Source organism: Odontesthes bonariensis, chromosome 21 (assembly GCF_027942865.1).
Source record: "Odontesthes bonariensis isolate fOdoBon6 chromosome 21, fOdoBon6.hap1, whole genome shotgun sequence".
NCBI classification, from domain to species: Eukaryota; Metazoa; Chordata; class Actinopteri; order Atheriniformes; family Atherinopsidae; genus Odontesthes; species Odontesthes bonariensis.
Window position 1 is genome coordinate 32,616,263 of NC_134526.1, and position 22,644 is coordinate 32,638,906.

Here is a 22,644-nt window from a genome sequence, read left to right on the forward strand (position 1 = left end):
TTTTTGAAAACGGGTTCCAGAGTGGGAAAGTTTGAAAACGGCCTCGTTTCGTTTCCATTGTTACAGCTAAAACGTTTTTGCGTCAGTCACACGTTGACGCTGTGAGCCAATTTTAACACTTCTCTATTGTCTCACAGCGTGGCGTGACACAGTGGCGTGTGTACTGCATCGTTTCATCGTTTTCATCCGTTTTCGTCTGGACAGCAGCGCGTTTCCGTGTGGTCGCAAGAATTTTCGTACCCGTTTTCAAAAAAAAACTCGTTTCGTTTCCGTGTAGCCGTAGCCTTAGCATTTGGCAATTTTCGGGGTGAGATTACTACGACTCGTTTTGTATGCTACTGATTATACATCCACGCCTCCAGGACGCTGAGGCGTGCAGGCAAGATTGTGGCCGACCCCTCCCACCCCGGACACAAACTTTTTGAGGCACTCCCCTCTGGCAGGAGGCTGCGGTCCATCAGGACCAAAACCTCCCGCCACAAGAACAGCTTCTTCCCCTCTGCAGTTGGCCTCACCAACAAGGCCCGCTGTACCCCCCCACTGACATGACCCCTTATCCCCACTGACACTTTATATATTGACGTTATATTAACGTTCTGTCTTGTCTTTCTGTCAGTACAGAGTGCGTTACATTAACGCACTCTTCTTAAAAATACTTTGCACATATTTAAAAAAAAAAAATAAATAAATAAATAAATAATTCTTTTACATTTATTATTACTTTATTCTATTATTATTATATATTTTTTTTGTCTTGTTCTTATGGCACCAAATAGACCAGGCCAAATTCCTTGTGATGTACAATTACTTGGCAATAAAACCTTTTCTGATTCTGATTCTAAATACAACCAGACAAGCCTGTCTCAATGACTCAGCTCAATAGAAGGATGCCAACTCTAATGAGAAATTTAAGAACATTAGTTTTTCATGTAAACAAAAAAAAAGGTGAGAGATTTGCTAATACAACAGCAAAAAGGAGACAATAACATTTCCACAAGCTTTTCCTCTCATGCCCAAGTTGAGGTTACTGGGGGAAAAAAAAAAACTGTCGAGGATCGCGCGCGCCACTCTGGACTGACAATGACACGCGAGTATAGAGCTTGAAAGTCCCGCCCCCTTTTTTGCTTCTTCTTCCTACTTCCGTCGTCCCCATGGGACCTCATGCCTGGATCTATTAACATGGGCAGGATGATGTCTTCTGTTCCCAGTCATTATATGCCTTTTTACAGTACACGCATGATGTTCTGGGGTTAAATATGGATGAGTTCATGCAAAAACATTGGCGATTTGTCGTAGGAGTGCCTGGTTAAACGTTGTAAAAAAAAGTTAGGGTAAAAAGACTACATTGCGTCGCATATGCTACGTCACTGATCCCACATTAACTGTATACCGGCGGTCTCGCTGGCTGGCATAGACGAAGCCAGACATATCACCACCAGCATAGCAGAAGCTCTCCACGTGCCCCGACTGGTAGTGGTTCTCTCCTCGGCTCACAAGTTTTCGTTCGCCCTCGAAAAACTGAGTGAAACTGGCCAACGACAGCGCCATTCTTCCACTCCTCCGCGCGCCCAAACGTGATGACGTTTATTTTCCGTGCCAAACGCTACATGCTGTAGTTCGAGAAATGCTCAGAAAAATAACTTAACAATGAAGCACTTATGCCCGCTAAACTGTTACACTACTGGTATGAAAAAATATTAAAAAATGTCCTACACAACATATGTGAAATGCAAGACTCAATTCCATCAAGCGCAAAAAATAGTTTTATTCCGTCTTGGCTCCGTCATTGACTTGAATTGCAAATAACCTATATAGACTCAAAGCAAAGGGTGCCTTTATTAGATCGAGACAAAAATGGATGGAGGAAGGGGAGCAAAATTCTGCCTACTTCTTCAGGTTAGAAAAATCTCATTCCAAAACTAATTCTATCCAACAACTTAAGATTGATAATACTTTATGTGATGACCCCAAACTAATTGCTACGTATTGCTCAAAATTCTATAGTAAATTATATACTTCTCAATATTGTGATAGAAGTGCTTCAGCCTTTTTGGACTCTGTTATTGTGAATAATATTAATGATGTAGACAGAGATTTGTGTGATGCTCCTCTGACGTTACGAGAAATAACTGATTCTATAAACAGCCTCAAACATAATAAGTCTCCAGGTGTGGATGGATTCACCTCTGAATTTTACAGAGCATTTGTGGAACAATTAGCCCCATTCTTACAGAAGGTTTTCACAGAAAGCATAGCTAATGAATCACTGCCCCCAACATTAACTCAAGGGTTAATCACACTTATTCCAAAGCCTAAAAAGGATGTATTACTTATCGACAATTGGCGGCCTATTTGCCTTTTAAATAATGATTATAAGGTGCTAGCAATTGCATTTGCCAAAAGGCTCAAACTAATTTTGGATTCTGTTATAGATGAATCACAGTCTGGATTCATGAACAACAGACACATTTCTAATAATATACGATTGGTTTTAGATATGTTAGATTATTCTGATTTAATATCTGAAGACAGTTATATCCTATTTTTAGATTTCTATAAAGCCTTTGATTCTGTAGAACACCAATTTATTTTTAGTGCTTTGGAAAAGTTTGGTTTTGGGCAGTTTTTTAAACAAGCTATTCGAACACTATATGCAAATAGTAACTGTTCTATTAAATTGAGTTCTGGCACAACCCCACGCTTTGATGTCGAACGTGGAATTCGGCAGGGTTGTCCGATCTCCCCTTACCTCTTCCTCCTTGTCACCCAAATCTTAGCCATCCATATTAATTCAAGTACTCTGAAAGGCATTGCAGTGGCAGAAAGGGAAATTGTTATTAGTCAGCTAGCAGACGATACAACCTTGTTCTTAAAAGACTCCTCTCAAGTATCTCATGCTCTTAATATAATTAATGTGTTCTCTAAAGCCTCTGGTCTATACCTAAATGTGAATAAATGTGAATTATTGGCAGTGAAAGACTCAGCTGCTCGCTCAATAGCGAACATTCCTGTCAAAGATAAGGTAACATATTTAGGAATTTCCATCACTAAAGATCAGAAAGTCAGAAATGACTTGAATTTCATCCCAATCATAGAAAAGGCTAAAAAAAGATTTAATCTATGGCTATTAAGAGATTTATCTTTAAGAGGCAGAACTCTAATAACAAAAGCAGAAGGAATATCTAGACTTACTTATGCGGCCCTTTCATTACATATTGAAAATAAAACCATTAAAGGGATAGATCAGTTGTTGTTCAACTTTTTATGGAAGAACAAAATGCATTACATAAAAAAATCTGTTGTCATAAACACATATGAGAATGGGGGACTTCATTTTTTGGACTTTGCTTCTTTGAACAACACCTTTAAAATCAATTGGATCAATCAATTTCTAAAAAACCCAAATTCAATGTGGAACTGTATCTCCAATCATATTTTTTCTAAAATTGGCGGCCTAAAATTCCTCTTAGCATGTAACTATGACATAGGGAAAATTCCTATTTGTCTTTCCAATTTTCATAAACAAGCACTACTTGCATGGTCAATGATATACAAACACAATTTTTCACCACACCGTTACTCCATATGGAATAACAAAGATATACTTTATAAGAACAGATCAATATTCTTAAGGGAGTGGTTCAACAATGACATAATTTGGGTCAAACAACTATTCAATAGCAATGGTAGCTTATTTTCTTATGAGGAGTTCCTTCAATTTTATGGAATACCCGTAACACCAAAACAATTTGCCATCATTTTTGATGCAATCCCACCTGGTGTAATAATGTTATTTAAAAGCAACACATCTGCCTCTATACTTGATGCTCCCTTCACTGAGGTAACCAACTCACCAGTTGGGAAAATATGTTTTGTCCCTTCTTCTAGCAAAAAGAAAAATTGTAAAATTCGTGCTCTTTTCCAAAGTAATATCAGATCTGTTTCTCCTGTAATTTTTCACTGGAATAGTTGTGTAAATGATTTATGTTGGGATAAAATTTGGTCTCTTCCTCAAAAATTCTTTGTGCTTAATAAGGTTAAAGAAGTGTCATTCAAAATTATCCATAGATGTTACCCGGTTAAATCATTCTTTATTAAATTCAAATTTGTTGATCTTGATCTGAAGTGTGCCTTTTGTGACACTCACACTGAATCCATTATTCATCTGTTCTGGAAATGTGAATATACCCGTAAGCTGTGGCAAGATATCTGTAGATTTATTTTAGATCATATATACTGTGATTTTAAGCTCCTTCTGCAAAATATAATTTTTGGTTTTATAAAGAGTGATGCCCCTGCTGAAAAAGAATATTTTTTAATTAATCTCATTTTAATTCTTGCTAAATATTACATTCACAAATGTAAATTTGCCAAAGTGAAATCCAATTTTTATGCTTTCATTATAGAACTCCAGATATATTTTAAGTCAATTTCCTCCTCTAATAATAAGAAAGCAATCAAAACTATAAATCTAGTCTCCCAATTTGAAATTTTTAACTCAGTGTAATTCTCATTGTTCATGTCCCCTGGTATATTCTCTCTCTCTCTCTCTCTCTCTCTCTCTCTCTTCATTTATTATTTAAACTACTCATGTTTGTATTTTTATTGGTATGCTTATTTGTTCTTCATTTATTATTTATGATACTTGTCATGTTTTTGCACTATTTTTGTATCTTGTAAAGCAAAATAAAGTTGTATTTAAAAAAAAAAAAAAAAAAAAAAAAAAAAAAAAAAGACTTGAATTGCAAATTATTACACTTCCGTGGTCCCGAGGGGAGGAAGTTGAATGACGTCAAGGAGGCGGGACTTTCAAGCTCTATCACGGTAGGCGTCCACTGTTCCGGCACGTCAAGCCGTATCCAACCACAGCCCTTTTACAGACAGCCGTTCCACTTCCTATTCGCCCCATTATAAAAAATTTGGCCGCAGTTCAGTTGATTTTGTCTGGGGGCGCTGGCGAGCGAGTGCAGAATGACCATTTTCCATAGGGCTGGCGCTAATAACTCAAAAAATGTCCCCGCTAGCGACTGAAACCTGAAAATATTACTGTGATTTCTGACAGAGGGATGTGGATTTATATCAAAAGTACAATAACCTGGGAGTTATATCTTTCTGTTTTCTTACAGGTCTGGCATTTGCGAGTCAGTCTCCGCTAGCATTTTGCTAACGGAATCTGAAGAACGCACGGCAGATTACGACCGGCTGCTTTACGGCACTCGTCCACTGTGCCAGAGTGCTAACCTGGTGCTGCTAACAACAACCAAAGCTAAACCAGAGGCTAGTCAGAGAGTATGTAAAAGGGCTGTGCTGAAATCTGTAACTATTTGAGCTAACCCCTCTCTGCTAGCTCAGCGCTAGGACTGACCATGCCGTAAAGTGATGCCACATGCGTGACGTCACTCGGGATGCAATACTGACAATAAATGTGTATTTTAAACAAATCTAGTGCGTCTAAAAAAAATCAAACCAAGTGCCGTTTGAAAGGATAATTTATCCTGCCTTTAGGAAAATTAAAATGAAAAAATATAAAAAATTATATCCAAAGCAATGGCTGCATCTAAGGTGGATTTCATAGTACCACCATAGAGTTCGGCGTGCTCTGCACTGCTTCGTTGGCGCCCCTAGAGTGCAGTACCACCCGGAAATAGCCGCCAGTTTTCCCTCTCCTCATAATAGAAACTCTCTGATCCAACGCATTCAATTCATTTTCAATGAAATCCGGCCGGATCGTCGCCGTGCTCGCAAAGCATGCTGGGATTCCGGCACGGCGAGCGGCGGACCTGCGGCACGTCAAAAAGTTGGGCTCGGCCGAACTTTATGCAAATTTGCCACGGCAGACGGAGTGCGTTACCCAATGAAAGTAGATCATGTGATCTCCTGTGTCGCAGCAGCAGCAGCAGCTCTCCTCGCTCACAGATCCACAGCCATGGTGAAATACGAAATAATGTTCCATTGCTGACGATTTATACACATTCATTTCCCTCCAAAACTCAAATTTTTAGAGGGAGAAACTTCGGTTGGTTAAAATCACAAGTTATTTACTTTCCCCCGGAGCCCGTATGTTCTATCTACAACTTCGTATACAAGCCCCTCTGTATGCGAGACTAGGCATCCAATCCGGCGAGTTAAGTTGACGTGCCGGAATAGTGGACGGCTACCGTAAGGCTCACTAGGCGACTGCCCGCACACATATCCGACCGCGGGAACGTTGACGTAAACAGAGCAGAAACGTACATGTGGGACAGATTGTGCAGTGCGAAAGTACCTTTCGGTGTGTTCGTCTCTCCAAATACCAGAGCCACCAGCAGACGGTGCGCCGATGAGTTAGGAGTGCTTCTCGTTTCTGGGTGTTGTTCCTCTCAACCGGCTGCTGAAGTCTGGGAGGCGGAACGCTTTTGGTCGAGCTAGAAAAACAAGCCGCGAAACTCGTCTGGCGAGAGCCGTGGCCGTACATGCTCTCCGTCTCATTCAAAGCATTTCAACAGGCCCACTGATACTGGTAGCTTCACTCAAGTTTTACATCTGTTAAAAGAAGCTCAAACTACACACCAGATTCACCGTTTAGTGCTTTGCTCAAAGTGTAAATATTACAGCATTCTGTATTGTTGAGGCTATGCGTAAATCATCAAATATAACGATTTTATCTGCTCATTTTATGGGTGAACTTGCCCTTTAACCGAAACATTTGTTAGGTCATTAAATCATACCTATAACCAACAAATCAACATTGATACAAAAACTTTATTGTCACAATATCAAAATCGACAGCTCTACAGAGAATTAAAAAGGAATTAAGAGAAAAACCAATGATGAATACACTGACCCTAGCTGAGTCATTACATCTGTGATGGTGCTGTGTTAAATAGCAATGCACATGACAGGCAAACAGAAACATAGGAGGAAAAGAAGAAGGGAGGGGAGGAGCAGTTTGCATTTTATCCAGGAAGCAGCAATCTGACAAAATCTGAGGCAACATATGCCACGAAGGAATTCTTTAAAATGATCGAATTCAAAAACTTCCAACAGCTGCATATTCTGAAAAAGAAAATCTCACTCCTTTGAAATAGTTGTATAACTAAATGACTAATGTATGAAAAAAAAAAATACAAAAGTGGTGAAAGTCAAGTTTGAAGGGAGAGTGCTGTACCCACAGACCGTGAGGAGGACAAGAGATAGAAATGGAAGTTGACTGAGGACCTAAAGAAAGTAGCCATCATGTAGCAGATAGGTGACAACAGTCACAGGCCCAGTATCTGCCTCACCCTTAGACCTTTCACAGTGACTGCTTTGTCAGGCTAGGGCAGTGCAGCAAAAATCCAGCTTTTGGGGCTGAAGCTGTGCGAGAGCTTCGTGGGGTTGGGCAGGCTTTCTCTCCGACTGCTGGGAGTTCAGACTGGCAGAGCTGTCCAGCTGCTGGATGGAGGGCAGCTGGTGTGAAATGGTACCAAGTGTTTGACTCGTAATGGCTGCCTTGTTCAAAGATTTTTTTACAGGAAATAGTCAGCTACTGGCTTTTTGGAGGGGATGCCTCTGGTCTCTTGTGGTGCTGCCTCGAATATGATGAACTCCCGCTGTAGATGCTCATCCAGCTCCAAGATGGCTGCCACATTGCCACATCTAATTGTAATGAGACACAAACAACCAGTTAAGACATGGTAGTGTAACACAATGGGCCTCATGCAACAACCATTCGTACGCACAGATTTGTTCTTAAGTCGTGCGTACGAGTGATTTAAAAGAATTTGCGCATTCTCCAATCTTTTTGCATTTTCTTTCAGGTACGAACAGAATTTACAGTGATCCAGACCTGTCGTAGGAGGTTCCTAAAATAGTCCGCTGTTATTCCAATGAAGTTTGCTTGACTAATGCATTTTATATTTAATTACTTTGAAGCAAACATAAATAAATATATACATTATACCCCATAATGATGCTGACATTATTCTGTTTGACTTAAATTATGCACTAATTGAAGGTTCATTTGACTCTGTATATAACAAGGTCAATGGGAAGCGTAACCAGCGGCTGATTTGCTACTTTTGGATGCCTTAGCGCGTCAGGCTCTTGGAAGAGAGCGTGTGCTCCGAGACATGTAGATATCCTTGCGGAGACAAATGAATGTTTTACATCGTGATTTAGATTCCCAAGCACTGTGCTGCTGCAAATATGCAGCTTGCTGGAGCCACAACTCCAGAGAGAAACACGCCGATCAAACCCAATTCCACCACACCTCCAGGTCCTCACCACCCTTGGATTTTTGGCCACTGGAACCTTTCAGAGGGAGATGGGAGACAGATCGGGGGTGTCCCAGTCCTCTGTGAGTCGTGCGCTCCCCTTGGTCATCAAAGCTCTCATCAGTTTATCACCCATGGTACATCAGATTCCCATACACCGCTGTCCAACAAGTACAAATTAAGAGGGACTTTCATGCCGTGGCTGGACTGCTAAACATAATCGGAGCAATAGACTGCACACATATACGCATCAAAGCACCCGTGCTGTTGTGGAGCGCACTGAGCTGAAGGCCAGGTGGGGGTGTCTCCATACAGCGGGGGAAAACTGCTCTATAGCCCAGAGAAGGCATGTCAGATTTGCACAATATTGCCATGAACAAGGGTCTCCTACTACCTGAACCAGCCCAGGCAGACCAGAAGGTGTGGTGCTAGAAGACCCCCCTCATGGACCACCCCATCAAAGAGCCATCATGATGAGGCAACAACTGATTGCACGGCTTTAGTTGCAGTCATCGAGCACATTTTTAAGCCATTTTCATATCAAACCATCCATCCATCCATTCATTCATTTTCTATACCGCTGAATCCGTCGGTCGGGTCGCGGGGGGGCTGGAGCCTATCCCAGCGGTCAATGGGTGAGAGGCGGGGTACACCCTGGACAGGCCGCCAGTCCATCACAGGGCCACACAGAGACAAAAGAGACAAACAACCAAACACGCTCACACTCACTCTTAAGGACAATTTTAGAGACACCAGTTAACTTAACATGCATGTTTTTGGACAGTGGGAGGAAGCCGGAGTACCCGGAGAGAACCCACGCATACACAGGGAGAACATGCAGACTCCTCACAGAAAGAACCAGCCGGGAGTTGAACCTGGAACCCTCTCGCTGTGAGGCGACGGTGCTAACCACCACACCACCGTGCAATATATATATTTACTGCTGCTGTGATCCAGCAACTCTTTAAAACTCTGTAAATCCCAGATGTTCATTCAAACACAGCTAAAACTGATTTTAATGTAGCTAGGCCACCTACCTGTAGCAGTAGTTGGGTGCTGACCACACAGTAAGCACAGTCTCGTTGAAGTGCCACTTGTAGCCCTCCATGACCAGCTGGTGTGCTCGACATATCATGTGGATGTCATTGGCAGCGTTGAACTGAGCGACCACATCGCTCCCAAACAGGTAGCCAGCCCCCCTGGGACTCACTCCCCACCCTGTGGTATCTGGCAAAAGGAAAAAGGAGAAAGAACACTGGTTAAGCTAAGTTCAGACCACAAGATCTGAAGTGTATTTGGATTGTTAAGAGTGTTCAAGCCACACAATGCGTCAGCTCTTGTACTTGGGAGTTTTTTGCCTGTTCATATTACACTGTTGATCCATCCAATCCAATCCACTTTATTTATAAAGCACAGTTTAAATAAACACAAAGGTTCCCAAAGTCCTGTACAATAAAATAAATATAATAAATAAATAGACTGTCCACCCCACCCCAAATAAAATATCTGTGAACATAAAATCAACAGCCTACGTGGTATTAAAAGCCAAGGAAAAGAGGTGCGTCTTAAGAAGAGTTTTAAAATTAGACAGTGAGGAGGCCTGTCTAATGTGCAGTGGCAGTTCATTCCACAATTTGGGAGCTGCAACCGAGAGCGCTCGGTCCCCTCTGAGCTTCAGCCTGGTTTTGGGAACCCTCAGGAGCAGCTGGTCAGCTGACCTGAGGGATGGGCTGGGTGTGTAGGGGTGCACAAGTTCAGAGAGGTACACTGGGGCAAGACCATTTAAGGATTTAAAAGCAAATAAAAGAATTTTAAAATAAATTCTAAAATGGACAGGTAGCCAGTGGAGTGAGGCTAAAATCGGTAAAATGTGCTCAAACTTTCTTGTGCCAGTTAAAAGACGTGCAGCTGCGTTTTGTACAAGTTGGAGACGCGCGATGGAGGACCCACTAACCCCCATATAAAGTGCTTTGCAGTAATCCAGCCGTGTGGTCACAAAAGTGTGAATTACTGCTTCAAGGTGCTGTCTGTGCAGAAAAGGTTTTATTTTTGCTAACTGCCTTAACCCTTAGATGCATAAGTGGGGTCAAAACTGACCCCGAGGGTTGTTATTCTTCAAAATCTCTGACTTTAAAAGTTTTTACACTTCCATTTGAATTTTTTTAAATGTTTTTATACATTTTAAGAAATTGCAGTTTTTGTGTCACTACCCCAGTTTTTTATAAGCAGGGTCAAAAATGACCCCAAGCCTTTCCTATAGAATCTCAAGGGTTTGCTTTGGGAACCTTTGATTCTTACCAACTGTGAAAGGAAGATGCAAGAGTTTCTATGCTCTCTTTGTTACGTGGAGTAGAAGAGGTCAAAGAGGAAAGATAAAGAAAGCATAGAAATACTATCCTCAAGTTAAAATTCAGGGTCTGCATATAAAAAATACAACCTGAGAACAAGCAAGGAAACAATATGGCATTCAGATAAACTGACGTGGCGCCACGTCAAAGAGGAAGGAGACAAGTCCTGCTGATATCTGACTGGATCAGTCAACTTGGGGGATGAATCTGACTGTGGCCGAAACCTGATTAGCTCTAAACAAAGAAATGATAACGACTATCTAGATATAACAATGCAGTAAAATGAAACAAAATAAGAATAATCAAAAGGATAGAAATAAGAAGCTTCCTGCCTGGAAGAAAATATGCATACTCCTTTGAGGGGAAATCTGTATCTGAAGTGGCACACAAAACTCTTCTTATCTCACACACTTGCATCCAAAACTTGTTTTTTTTATGACATACCCTGAGACTGTACAGTCACGTTCAAAATTCTTGGCACACCCGATTTTCAAGTTGGTAATTCAGACGTTCTTCAGAAATAGATGTAAACATTTCCCAGTTTTGTGTAATCAGAATAATCTACTTATAGGGCCAAGTTTGTTAAAATAAGGAAAAAAGTACCTGTATGAAATATACCTCCGAAACAATTACACACGCTGCTCATTAATATTTATTGGCTGAACTTTCTTTTCTTTTCTTTTTTTCTTCAATCATTTATCTTTGAATATAAAATACTGTTGGATGGAAACAGTCTGTGGAAAAAAGGTGAATATGATAAAATGCAATTGAAATATCAAATCAAACGACCTACAAATACACAAACAATGTTACATAAAACTCTTTCAAGAGCTCATATTTGTGTTGACCAAAGATGACTGTAAAGCTGTCATCAGGTATTCCATCATGTCAGTTTAATTTCTATTAATTTCTAGTTATGTCATTGGATTATTTCTAATATTTTTTTAAGATTTTTGATGTTATTTCTTGTAAAAAAAAAAAAAAAGTTATAAAAAAACTTGTTAAATGTAAAATCAGTTTTTTGTTGACTCAAATATAATAAACATAATCACCTTTAACCAAAAAGACAGACATTTTTTAAATTCATTGCAAAAACACATTGATTCTAATTGGGGTCATTTTTGACCCCACTCATGGAAGAGTGGAGGTATCGGTCGTTCATGCAAGGGTTAACTGGAAGAAACTTGCTTTCACCACAGCTTTAATCTGGCTGTCGAAATTCAGATCCGAGTCTACTTTTACCCCCAGATCATTGAGTATGGGTTTGGCATACTGTGCCAAGAAAACCCAAATCGACTGAGGGGGTCACAGAGGTGCCTCCAAAAACCATTCCTTCAGTCTTTTTTTCATTCATATTTAAAAAGTTTAAAGCCATCCAGGCCATGACATCCTCTAAACAGTTTAACAGTGTCTTGGGGGAGTATGAATCAGCCTTTTTAAGCGGTACATAAATCTGGCTGTCATCAGCATAACAGTGGAATAAAATGCCGTGCTTCCTGAGAATGGAACCCAGTGGGAGAAGATACAAAGAAAATAAAAGAGGGCCCTGCACTGAACCCTGTGGAACCCCACATGGGAGAGGAGCAGTGGAAGATACGGAGTCACCAAGGCTGACACAGAATGTCCGATGCGACAAGTAGGACCTGAACCATTCCAGCGCTGAGCCCCTGATGCCCACCCACTGCTCCAAGCGATTAATCAGGATGTCATGGTCCACTGTATCAAATACAGCAGTTAAGTCTAAAAGCACAAGGATTACAGTGACCAGAATCAGTAGCTAAAAAGACGTCGTTAAAAACTCTTAAAAGCGCTGATTCTGTGCTGTGAAATATTTTAAAACCAGATTGGAAAATTTCAAGAACATTTTGTCCATTTAAAAGGTCCATGAGCTGAGAATAGACAATCTTCTCTAAGATTTTAGAAAGGAAGGACAGTTTAGATATGGGCCTAAAGTTATCCATAGCAGTAGGATCCAGTCCAGTTTTTTTTTTTTTTTAAACAAAAAAAAAAACAAAAAAAAACAAAAAAAAACAAAAAAAAAACAAAAAAAAAAAATCAGTGGCTGCACAACTGCATGTTTAAAATGTACAGGAACTACTCCTGAGGACAGACTGCTGTTAATAGCCGCTTTCGGACTGTAGGAACCTTTGGCAGTTCTAATAACCTTTTAATCCGCGGGGCCGTTTTCTCCCGTGTTCGGACATACAGGAACTCGGGGCTTTCTCCCTCAGTTCCTATAACTATTTAGCTCCTTCTCCGAGGTCGGGTCTTTTCATGGTTCTATAGAACGATCTGAGGGAGGTGTGTGGTGGTCGGTAGCTACGCCCCATGTCATGCTATCACGGCTGAAATGTTTCATCATAGACACAGACACAACCGGCGGGTGTTTAATAAGTTAAACTTACACTGGTCTCCTTTGTCTGCAGCGCTCTGCTCTCCTTTCTTCCTTCATGAAATGAAAAAGTATCTCCTGACTCTCTCTGTGAGCTCTTCCAGCCTCGATATTAGACGCCTGATGTGATTGTCCATGATTAATATCACCATCATGCAGACCATGAACACGCTGGCCTCCCCGCTCTCCATATTAGATTCATTGTGCTGTTTTTTCTTCTCTAATTACTTTTACGGGTTTTGTTTTGTGTTTGAATGTGGCGCTAAACGGCTAACGGCTAACACGTCACTGAAGCAGACGGCTGCGCGCGCCGCATCAGTCCCTATCAGGTCCCGACTCATGTGCGAATGCAGACTGAAACAGAAGGACAGTTATCAGAACGAAATTCGAGTAGGACAGTTCTGATAACTGCGTTCCTATAACTACTCTGTCCGAAAGCGGCTATTGATGCAGATGTAATAAATATGGCCCAACAGTGGGGAAAACCTCCTTAAAAAGTTGAGGAGGAACAGGGTCGTTGGGCGAGCCTGATGGCTTTAAATGTCCCATATTCTCCTGCACAAAGGACATGGTCACTGGTTCAAATGAGTCAAAAACAGCAGAACAGGGGACAAAAACTGAGGGGTCGTAAGCAGGAAGTGAAATAAGTGCTCTGATAGAAGAGACTTTAGCAGTGAAGAATTGCAGAAAGTTTTCACACACAGAAGGCGAGGGCTCAGTTCCCAGTCTGTGGTGCATTCAGAGCAGAGTTTATCACCTTAAACAACACACCAGGTTTGTGACAGTTTAAAACAATATCCCAGAAATATTTTCCTTTAGCCTCTTTCACAGAGGACTGGTAACGGCGCCAACAATCCCTCAACATTTGAAAAGACACTTCCAGTAGATCCTTTTTCCATTTGCGCTCAGCTATACGACACTCCTGTCTGGCGCTGCGGGTTGTTTCATTCAACCAAGGCTCTGATTCAACTTTACGCTGCCTGCTCTTTAATGGGCAGCACAGTCAATGGCAATTTGACAAGTGTAAAAAAACTGAGAGCTAAGAGCCTCTGTATCATCGCACACATAATCGGGAGTGATGCAGTTCTGACTGAAGGCAGCTGAGAAGCGGGCAGCAGTGAAAGGGTAAATAACCCGGCATCTGCCAGCAGCAGCGCGAGGTTTAACTGAGTTACAGCACACAGCAGCTTCCAACAGTTAAAAACAGGCACACCATATGATAAAACAAGATCAGGTGTGTGTCCCTGTACATGTGTTGGGCCCAATACAGACTGTACAAGATTAAAAGAGTCGATTATATTTAAAACTCCCTCGCCAGGGGTTTTTCTGGACAACACACATGGACATTACAATCCCCGGCAATCAGGAGCCGGTCATATTTCGGCATGATATCAGCCAAGAATACAGAAAAGTCATTTAAAAAGTCTCCGTTGTATTTGGGAGGCCGATAAACCACAGCACACAGCACTGTGCGAGCACTTCCCAGCTCAAACAAACTAAATTCAAAGCTGGCAAAAGCCGATAACAGCGATATCTGTTTACATTTAAAATCACTTTTAAAAATAGTTGCAATTCCTCCTCCTCGACCAGATGTCTGTGGAGAATTAAAATAGCAACACTCGGCAGGTAAGAGTTCTGTGAAGGCACTGGACTCACCAACACTCAGCCAAGTCGGTGACAAAGAGGAAATCCAGTTCACGAGATGTGAAGAAATCCTTCAGGGGGAATGTTTTATGCGTTAACCAGGGCAAACCTGGCAGCAGCTGGCAGATCTGAGCGAGCAGCTGACCGTGGGTCAGCAGGTGAGGAGAGGCCGCAGGTTTCCCGGATCCATTCCACGCCAGCGCGGACAAGGAGGGCAGGGACCGCGGGGGAGGAACAGATCATCCGAGCCGGGCACCGGTACCAGGCAGGCAGCGACGGGGTCCAGCCAACGTCCAGACACAAAGGTGAGGCACTGCGCCATATCCACCGCGGTCGGGACGCACCAACCTGGCCCTCAGCCTCACCAGACAGCCGCCATGCTTACCCCAGGGGCGGTGGCATTTTCGCTGAGGGAGTGGCGCTGACGTGCGGCAGAGGTGTGCCGGGATGTCTGACAGGAAAGGAGGCAGCGTTTGCTGTTCATAATGATCCAGGTTGACCAGATCTATAGGAGAGATTCTCAGATCTAGCACGTTGCTAGATGCTACACCAGCAGAGTGTCGACATTATGTGCAACTAGAGTAGAAATACAGTCAGCATACGTAACGCCTCACACTCTGGCGCCATCTTTCCCAGAACTCCTCTTTCTGTGGATCAGTGAGAGAGTGCTGGATCAATGACAGAGTGCTCACACTACACGGTTCCACCAGACTTTCCCTTCGACTTGTTTAACTGTCCCCTATCATGCAGTTCCAGCTGTCATGAAGATAAGTCAATATGGTACAGTAGCTCCTGACTCATCTCTAAAATACTGGGAAGCTTTTGTAGTAAAAGAGGCCTAAGTAACAAAATCTGAAAATGATGTAGGCCAAGAGGTTTCTACATTGATAATTTGGTTTATTCCACAAATCGCATCTCAGGTGGGTGCTGGGTCCACAGGTGGGTGCTGGAACAGTGTGCTGCTGGGAGAGGCTGGTCAGCGGTGCGGTCACGTCTCCACGCCCTGGTAGTTGCCACGGAGATGGATATAATGACTTGGCAGGCGGGCCTTCTTGGTGTTAGCGCTTCATGCAACCCAGCCTCCTCTCTACCAGAGCACGGACAGTGGTGCGTCAGAAGCTGCCGGCAGGCTTCCAGGTACCTGAATCATATGATCAACATGGACGAGGTCCCCCTCACGTTTGACATCCCCAGGGGCCCAAGTGTCCCAGAGAAATTTTATGAAATAACTTTTTTGGCTGATGTGACTTATAGTCTGGAAAATACAGTATACATACTACAATAAAACTTCCCTCCTGTCAGCTTGTGTCAAATAAACAATGGCAAAGAGGAACATCACGGACAGTGAGATGAAGTGCTGATCACAAAGGCAGAAGCCAGGAAATACAATGGGCTGTTTAACCTCGAGCAAAAAAAACAGAAAATGATGAAATGGCAGTGTCAGTTACAGTTGATGCAGCTGGCTCAGAGAAGCGTACAGCTGCTGACAGAAAATACAGAAAGAAAGTGGATGACTGCTCAGAATGTAGCTGACACAAAGAAGAGCAGGAAAGCTGCCCAACGAGAGCATCCAAAACCAACATCTGTGTGGAATGTAATCAAAATGGCTGTAATAAGTTGTGAGGAGCAAGCTGGGGAGGCCCCAACATGAGCCTATTTGAGTCCAGCAGTCAGAAAAGATGAGGGGCCTATCAGAGTGAACCTGGCACCTCCATGCACCGTCAGAGCACACTGTAGGGGTCCCACTAGATAAACAAGCTGCTCACTGAAGTAACTGGTTAAAAATCCATGCCAAAACTAAGCATTTGTTTGCTCTCTTTCTTTGCATCACATCTTAATGATGCTGTAAGGCAGTGGCTTTCCTCTGTGGGGAGATGGATTTGTGATTCATCTGAATGCCCATGTGTAAAGTCCCTGAAGAAGTCCACTCCACAGAAACAGAGAAAGCTGTTCGGTTTACTGGTGATCATGGTTGTGGCAGATCATCTTTAGGACATTACTTTGTCAGGGTGGCTGGAGCTCAGAAGAGCAGTAGCCTACCAATTGGAAGGTTGGTGGTTTGACTCCCAGCTTCTCTGAGCATCCTTGGGCAAGACACTGAAGTCTGCATTGCCTAACGATGCATCCACTGGTGAATGAATGCACAGCAGAAAGCACAGTGGGGCCTATCTGGACTAAGACGTGCTGTATTAGTGTGAGTGAACGTGGCATGTAGTGTGAAAGCGCTTTGAGTGGTCCGTTAGACGTGAAAAGCGCTATACAAGTAGAGTCCCTTTACCATGGACTTTCAGTAAGCAGAGGTTTTCAGCAATAAGACATGCTCTGGGTATTGTGTATGAAATAGCATTTGCCAACATTACTAAAGTAACAAACAGGAAAAGATGATGCGAGTTGTGTTTTGGCCATCTAATATCCAATAGTTCCTCATATTATTAAAGCAAATGTATGTTGCAATGTGAACCTGTTTTAATTAAGCGTCTGCTTCTCACATGGCATCAATTTAGTATGGATGGTGTTTATCAAACTGTAATCCTACATACCAATTTGGTCTGAGGTCATCATGCCAAAAATACACGAATCAACAAGTCTTTAAGTTGTTTTTAAAAATCTGCAGATACCTTCAGGGTCTGACCATAAGAGGTCACACATGGGGCCATCATGGGGCACCTCCTGTTTTCTGTCAATGGTTCTGATCTGGTCCAACGTCTGGATGGACGGAGATAAACCACCATGCACGCAGAAGATCTGAAAGATTAAGAGAGAATGTAGCAACTCTACTGGAAGAGATAAAATGACGCTTTACAGTTCGTATTTGCTTTGAAAGCCCAGAATTGAATGCATTCTGTAATACACTTGCAACGGAAGGAAACGTTGGACAAAGTATCTCACCTTGCCATCAATAATAGCAGAGAGAGACAGGTAGTCAAATATCTCTGTGCAATATCTCCAAACGGTTACTGAGCCATACTTGCGGAGGCACTCATCATAGAAACCATAGACCTGGGTGATTTGCCGGGACTCGTGGTTTCCCCGAATCAAAGTTATTCTGTCTGGATAACGCACCTGAGGTAGAAAAATGAGAATGAGGGTACTTCATAAGCATGTCAGCAAATTTCTAGAGGTTAACAAATAAACTTGAGAACTCATCCACTGGTTTCTCATCCGACCACTTTTTTAATATTTGTAGACCTTTGCTGGCAGAGGTGAAAACTCATGTTTACCTTGAGCGCTAGCAACAGAAGAAAAGTCTCCACACTATAGAAGCCTCTGTCCACAAAGTCCCCCATGAAGAGATAATTCGTCTCTGGGACATCTCCGCCAACCTGACATGGAAAGTTTAAAATAAGTCGTTTCAATGGGTTGTTCATGCTTTAGATACCTGTCATCAAGGCAATGTTGCTCGATGTTATTGTCATTTGGAAGCCATCCCCCTCAATGAGTCTGGATGAGGGTCCAACCTGAGCACATATCAATTTACCAAGAGGGCGGCTCCTTCATTCAGCCTCGCACACAACACCCATAACAACCTATGGCTTCATTTAAATTTAAAGGACTCAGACCAAGTGAAAAACAGCTGAGACAAAACCTTTTGTTTTTCTGGAAATGACTGACTGTCCTTATGTTTATCATATCTTGAAAATGATAAAGATCGCTGTGTATGGAAATTGTTGATGCAATGCTAACGTTGCACCGTCTCATAGCAGGCTAAGAACCATATGACTAACAGTGATTGGGGCAGTGTATGGTTCTTGGTTAAAGTTCAGAATGCAGACCTGAAACCTGCAGCCGTCATCACGTGAACACTGGCAGAATAGGCCTTGTATAGACAATGGTTTGTAGCGTTAGCCTGTGAAATATAAACTCAACACAGAGGAACAGTGAGTTTACTGAGCTGATTCCCAACAGGATTGTAAAACCCCCCCCAGCTGGCTGTTACATCACTTCAGCTCCCCCATCTACAGTAGGAATGCAACCAGGGAGAAAACACACACAGGTATGTTGTTTGTTGAGTCTCCCCTTTCCTCATAATCCCAGGAAAGCTCTTAAAACTGTTCAATCTAGAAGAGCCTAAACATCCAGCAGCTGGGGAGAATAATGAAGCAATGGGTAATTAGAATGAACCACAGCAGTGAAAGATTAGCACATTTGCATTGAACTGTGTTTCAAACACTTCTGTGGCTGGAAATACACAGAAAAAAAAGGCCTTGAGGAGTTGTGCTTCATCGAGTTACTGAAGTATTGCATCATAACTCTGAGCTTTCCTTGCTCCAGCATCGCAGCCTCTGCTCGCCCCACATACAGTTCCTCTGTGACTGAACTGCTCACGGCACTTTGAGCTGTTATTGGTCACTTTGGACAGCACTTTATTGATGCTCCATGTTTATTCTGGATGCCCAATGTTCTGTCCGAGTCCTATGTGGTGCTCTCTGTGCCTTTTAATTGCACCTCTGAGACAAATAAACTAGGACTGAATTGAATTAAAGTTTTGTATATTAATGAGTTTCCCACACCACCAACAAACTAAATATACAGAATAACACAATGACAATCAACTAACTGATGATCAGTGTGTAAAAACTTACCCTAAAAAGCTCTTTCAGGTCATAGAACTGACCGTGTATATCACCGCACACCTGCAAGAAAAACAAGGGGAAACCTTTTCTTGCCATTTTTGTAACTTTTTTTAAACTTTTTAAGCCAACAACTGTCAGTAAATGTGACTTACTGTGACAGGAGAGTCTACTCTCTGAACGTTGCTTTCTTCAACCAGAATCTCTCTGAAAGTACAAACACACAAATAAATGAAATCAATATTTTATGTTCTTACATCTCCTGAGAGTTCTACTGGTATATCTAACCCAGAAACATAACGGTGTTGACCACCATTCATTTTCAGAGCTGTACAGTCCTCCATCAACCACACAGGGTTAAATAAAACAGCATTCCAAAGCAAAGTTGCACTGGTAGAAGCTTTTCTGTCCAACATCCTAGTGTGACTTACATGGTTACCTGCCAATGTTTTTAATCAAATATTTAAAAAAATTATCCAGTTTTGATTCATTTGTTCATGGGAGTGGCCATCATTGATGCTCGTCAACAAAAATCATGTAAAATGTCCCATCTAAAAAAAGGAGCACTACTTGTGTCTGTAGTATTTTGCAGACTTAAAAAAAAAAAGACACCGAGCATGACAACATTTCACATCGCGCCCACTCTGGATATAAACTGCTGAGCTTGAGGTTCATGTTTGTAGTGTTTATGGAGCAAGAAAACAAACTAACTAAGCTAACAAACAAACAAACTAACTAAACTTAAAACTGTGGTGGATGACATGGATAATAGACTGACTGATTATGTATTACACACAGATATTTTCCACTATGGCACTATGTTATGATACCATGTCATTTCCTGTCCTGCAACAATTTCATTTGCACTGGATGTAAAGGACAACTTCAATATTGTTCAACTTTAAAACTTGCATGAGAAAATGTTGACGGAAACATTGATTTCCAACAGAGTTTTGTAGAAGACAGATTATGTGTAATTAAACTATAATGGTACAATCTCTTCTTTTATCCCATTAGAGAAATGATTGACATAGCATAAAAGTCAACAAACCCCTTTCCCAACTTCACATAATACACAGATGTTCAGTTATAAAATCCCTGTCAATGACAATGTTTGGGCAGGCATTTGTAGGCATAATACTACATAGTACCAACAGCACAGACTATGAGTCTTTAGTAAAATTAAGTTATACTGCTCGGATATCATGTATAATGGTATAATATTATGCACTGATTAAAGTTAAGATCAAACTCTCTAAATATATACTTTAACAGTCCCTTACAGATGCTTTCTGTTGCAGTACAGAGGAACATTTGATCCATTACCTGGCTTTGGCACACAGAGCTTTGACTTCATTTTCCTTGATGAGCTCACAGCGTCTGAGCTGCTCTATCTGCCGGTCCAGGTCACTGATGTCCCCCATTGTCACACACATAGAGAGGGCTGGTCAAACACTTTGTCCACACACTTCTCTTCTCACGGACCAATTTTTTCTCTTTCACCCCACGCTATGGAGCACACAGTTTCTTCCTCGAGATTAGACCGGGCTCAATAACTCCTGATGGTCAGGCCTTTGCAATAAGGAGGTTCAGAATGAGGAACTGTGGAGGACAAGCAATAGAATCAAGAAATTAATATGAACGAAAACAAAGAGCTAAACACCGTAGTAACAAAATAATCCTGCCATATGGGATAACCTAGATCCATTTCTTATCAGAATCCCAAATCTAAAATAAATATAAGCCATGCTGAAGTACTTGTTCGTTAACACAGAACACGAAATCACAGAAAATTGTTGTTTGAAAAGAAATGTGAGGCCTAGGGGCGTAGCTCAACGTAAGCTAACCACTAGCATGTTAGCTTACATCACTGCTAACGACGTCAGTTTAACATCGATTCTTAGATAACTTAGCCAACCATTTTGTTTGGGAATTTGTCCGAAAGGTCACCATAGATATACCCAAGTTGATACCAAATCTCTACATATATTTAACGGGCTTTTGAACTGTTACAGCATGTTCACTTTGGTAGGTTACGTTAGCGGGTTTACCACGGACAACTGGTTAACTTAACAAACGGCGTCAAAGCTGGTTTTGCGCTTCTCGGCTAATCTCTTAACCGATGTAGCTAACACTGTTAAAACGTATTAAGCGACCCACACAGCCGAGCTAAATGAATCAAAGACTAATTACTGTGTTAGCAGGAGTCTGTGAAACAGGCATCGACTTCTCATTCCGTGGATGTTTGGTTCTTTCGCGGGTCGTTCCCCAGCTCCACTTCTTCCACCGGTGTCGCCTTTGCCGGTTCACTCCTGCTGTTCTCAGCAACACCAACGACTCGCATGCAACTTCCGGTGTGGCACGCGCAGCGCTCAGTCCGGCCTTAACCACACAGAAAACGTCCCAAAGACCCAAACTGTTTACAAATCGAGCTACATTGAGAATGACCAACCATCTATGAGAGTGAAAGAATAAATGTTAAGGTTCAATTGTTTAGAGCAAATGGGTGGTTTTATAGATAAAACACTAAATGTTTAGAATAAAACTCGTTCTTAGTGGACATTTTGCATTTTCAGATTTATTATGAGCACTCAATTAATCTGTATAAATTAATCTAATTAATCTAAATAAATTCGTTTTGTCATGTGTTAATGAATTGTTTAATGAAGTCCCAGTAATTATGAATCTAATATGAATCAGTTTTATAACAGAGCAATGGTTTGGAGTGAAAGTCTGAGTTTATGGTTAAAGTGTAGGCGACACCAATGATTTAAAGGCAAGATTTTTTTTATTATTATTACTCATTTTATTGCTTTGATTTTGTTGTAGAAGGTTTCAGCGTCCTGTCTCAGGAGCTAATTAATGTTTGATTGTGTCCATGTGCAGCATGTATTTATGCTCTCCTCTTTGTGTTATAATGTGTTCACATAAAGCATGCTGAATTGTCTCTGTATGAGATATACTGCACACATATACTGGCCCTGCTCAGTTTATTAATAACCCAAAAATCAACACGCATCATCATACTTTGTGACTATATTATCGTGAGTGTGTGACCCACATATTATTTTTCACTGTTACATCTCAACAGGAGCAATCTTAACAGCCAAAAGCGTACCTGGCAGCAGGTGAAGGTAAAGTACAGGAAAATATTTCAGTGGTAAGTAGCCTTTGAAGAAATGTGTTTGTCCAATAAAGAGAGCACCAAACTAGATATGGAATACAGAAAACTGAAAATAAAAAAGATCAAGCTAGAGATTATGAAACTGGAGAGGGATGTTAGTATAAATTCAGATAAAGGAGAAAGTCGTGGTGTGAACTGTATTTAATTCTGTTTTCTCTCCACAGCTTGAAAAACATTTTTTAAACAATTCAACACAAGTTGAACTCAAACTTGTCATTATTGTACGGTTCATGCAACGTGTTAAAAATTAATTTATACATTTATGTTCACA

The 22,644-nt window shown here is 41.6% G+C and overlaps 2 protein-coding genes across 3 annotated transcripts in view; both read right to left on the reverse strand.

The window, feature by feature from the left end:
* Window positions 1–6,393, reverse strand: part of aldh3b1 (aldehyde dehydrogenase 3 family, member B1) — a 25,326-nt gene extending 18,933 nt beyond the window's left edge. The window contains exon 1 of one of the 2 annotated variants that reach the window (XM_075454262.1): window positions 6,266–6,393. The gene's annotated coding sequence lies outside the window, so the exon portion shown is untranslated. The remainder of the gene's footprint in view (window positions 1–6,265) is intronic. The other variant, XM_075454263.1, reaches the window with a different exon arrangement.
* Window positions 6,394–6,721: 328 nt separating this feature from the next.
* Window positions 6,722–21,527, reverse strand: LOC142371574 (serine/threonine-protein phosphatase 4 catalytic subunit B). The gene is made up of 9 exons (XM_075454266.1): window positions 21,383–21,527; window positions 20,516–20,791; window positions 19,345–19,396; window positions 19,202–19,252; window positions 17,840–17,941; window positions 17,508–17,681; window positions 17,237–17,363; window positions 9,272–9,461; window positions 6,722–7,617 (listed from the first exon to the last, which is right to left on the reverse strand). Exons 2-9 carry the CDS (start codon window positions 20,623–20,625, stop codon window positions 7,488–7,490), a joined length of 936 nt encoding a protein of 311 aa, XP_075310381.1. The 5' UTR covers window positions 20,626–20,791; window positions 21,383–21,527; the 3' UTR covers window positions 6,722–7,487.
* Window positions 21,528–22,644: the final 1,117 nt, after the last annotated feature.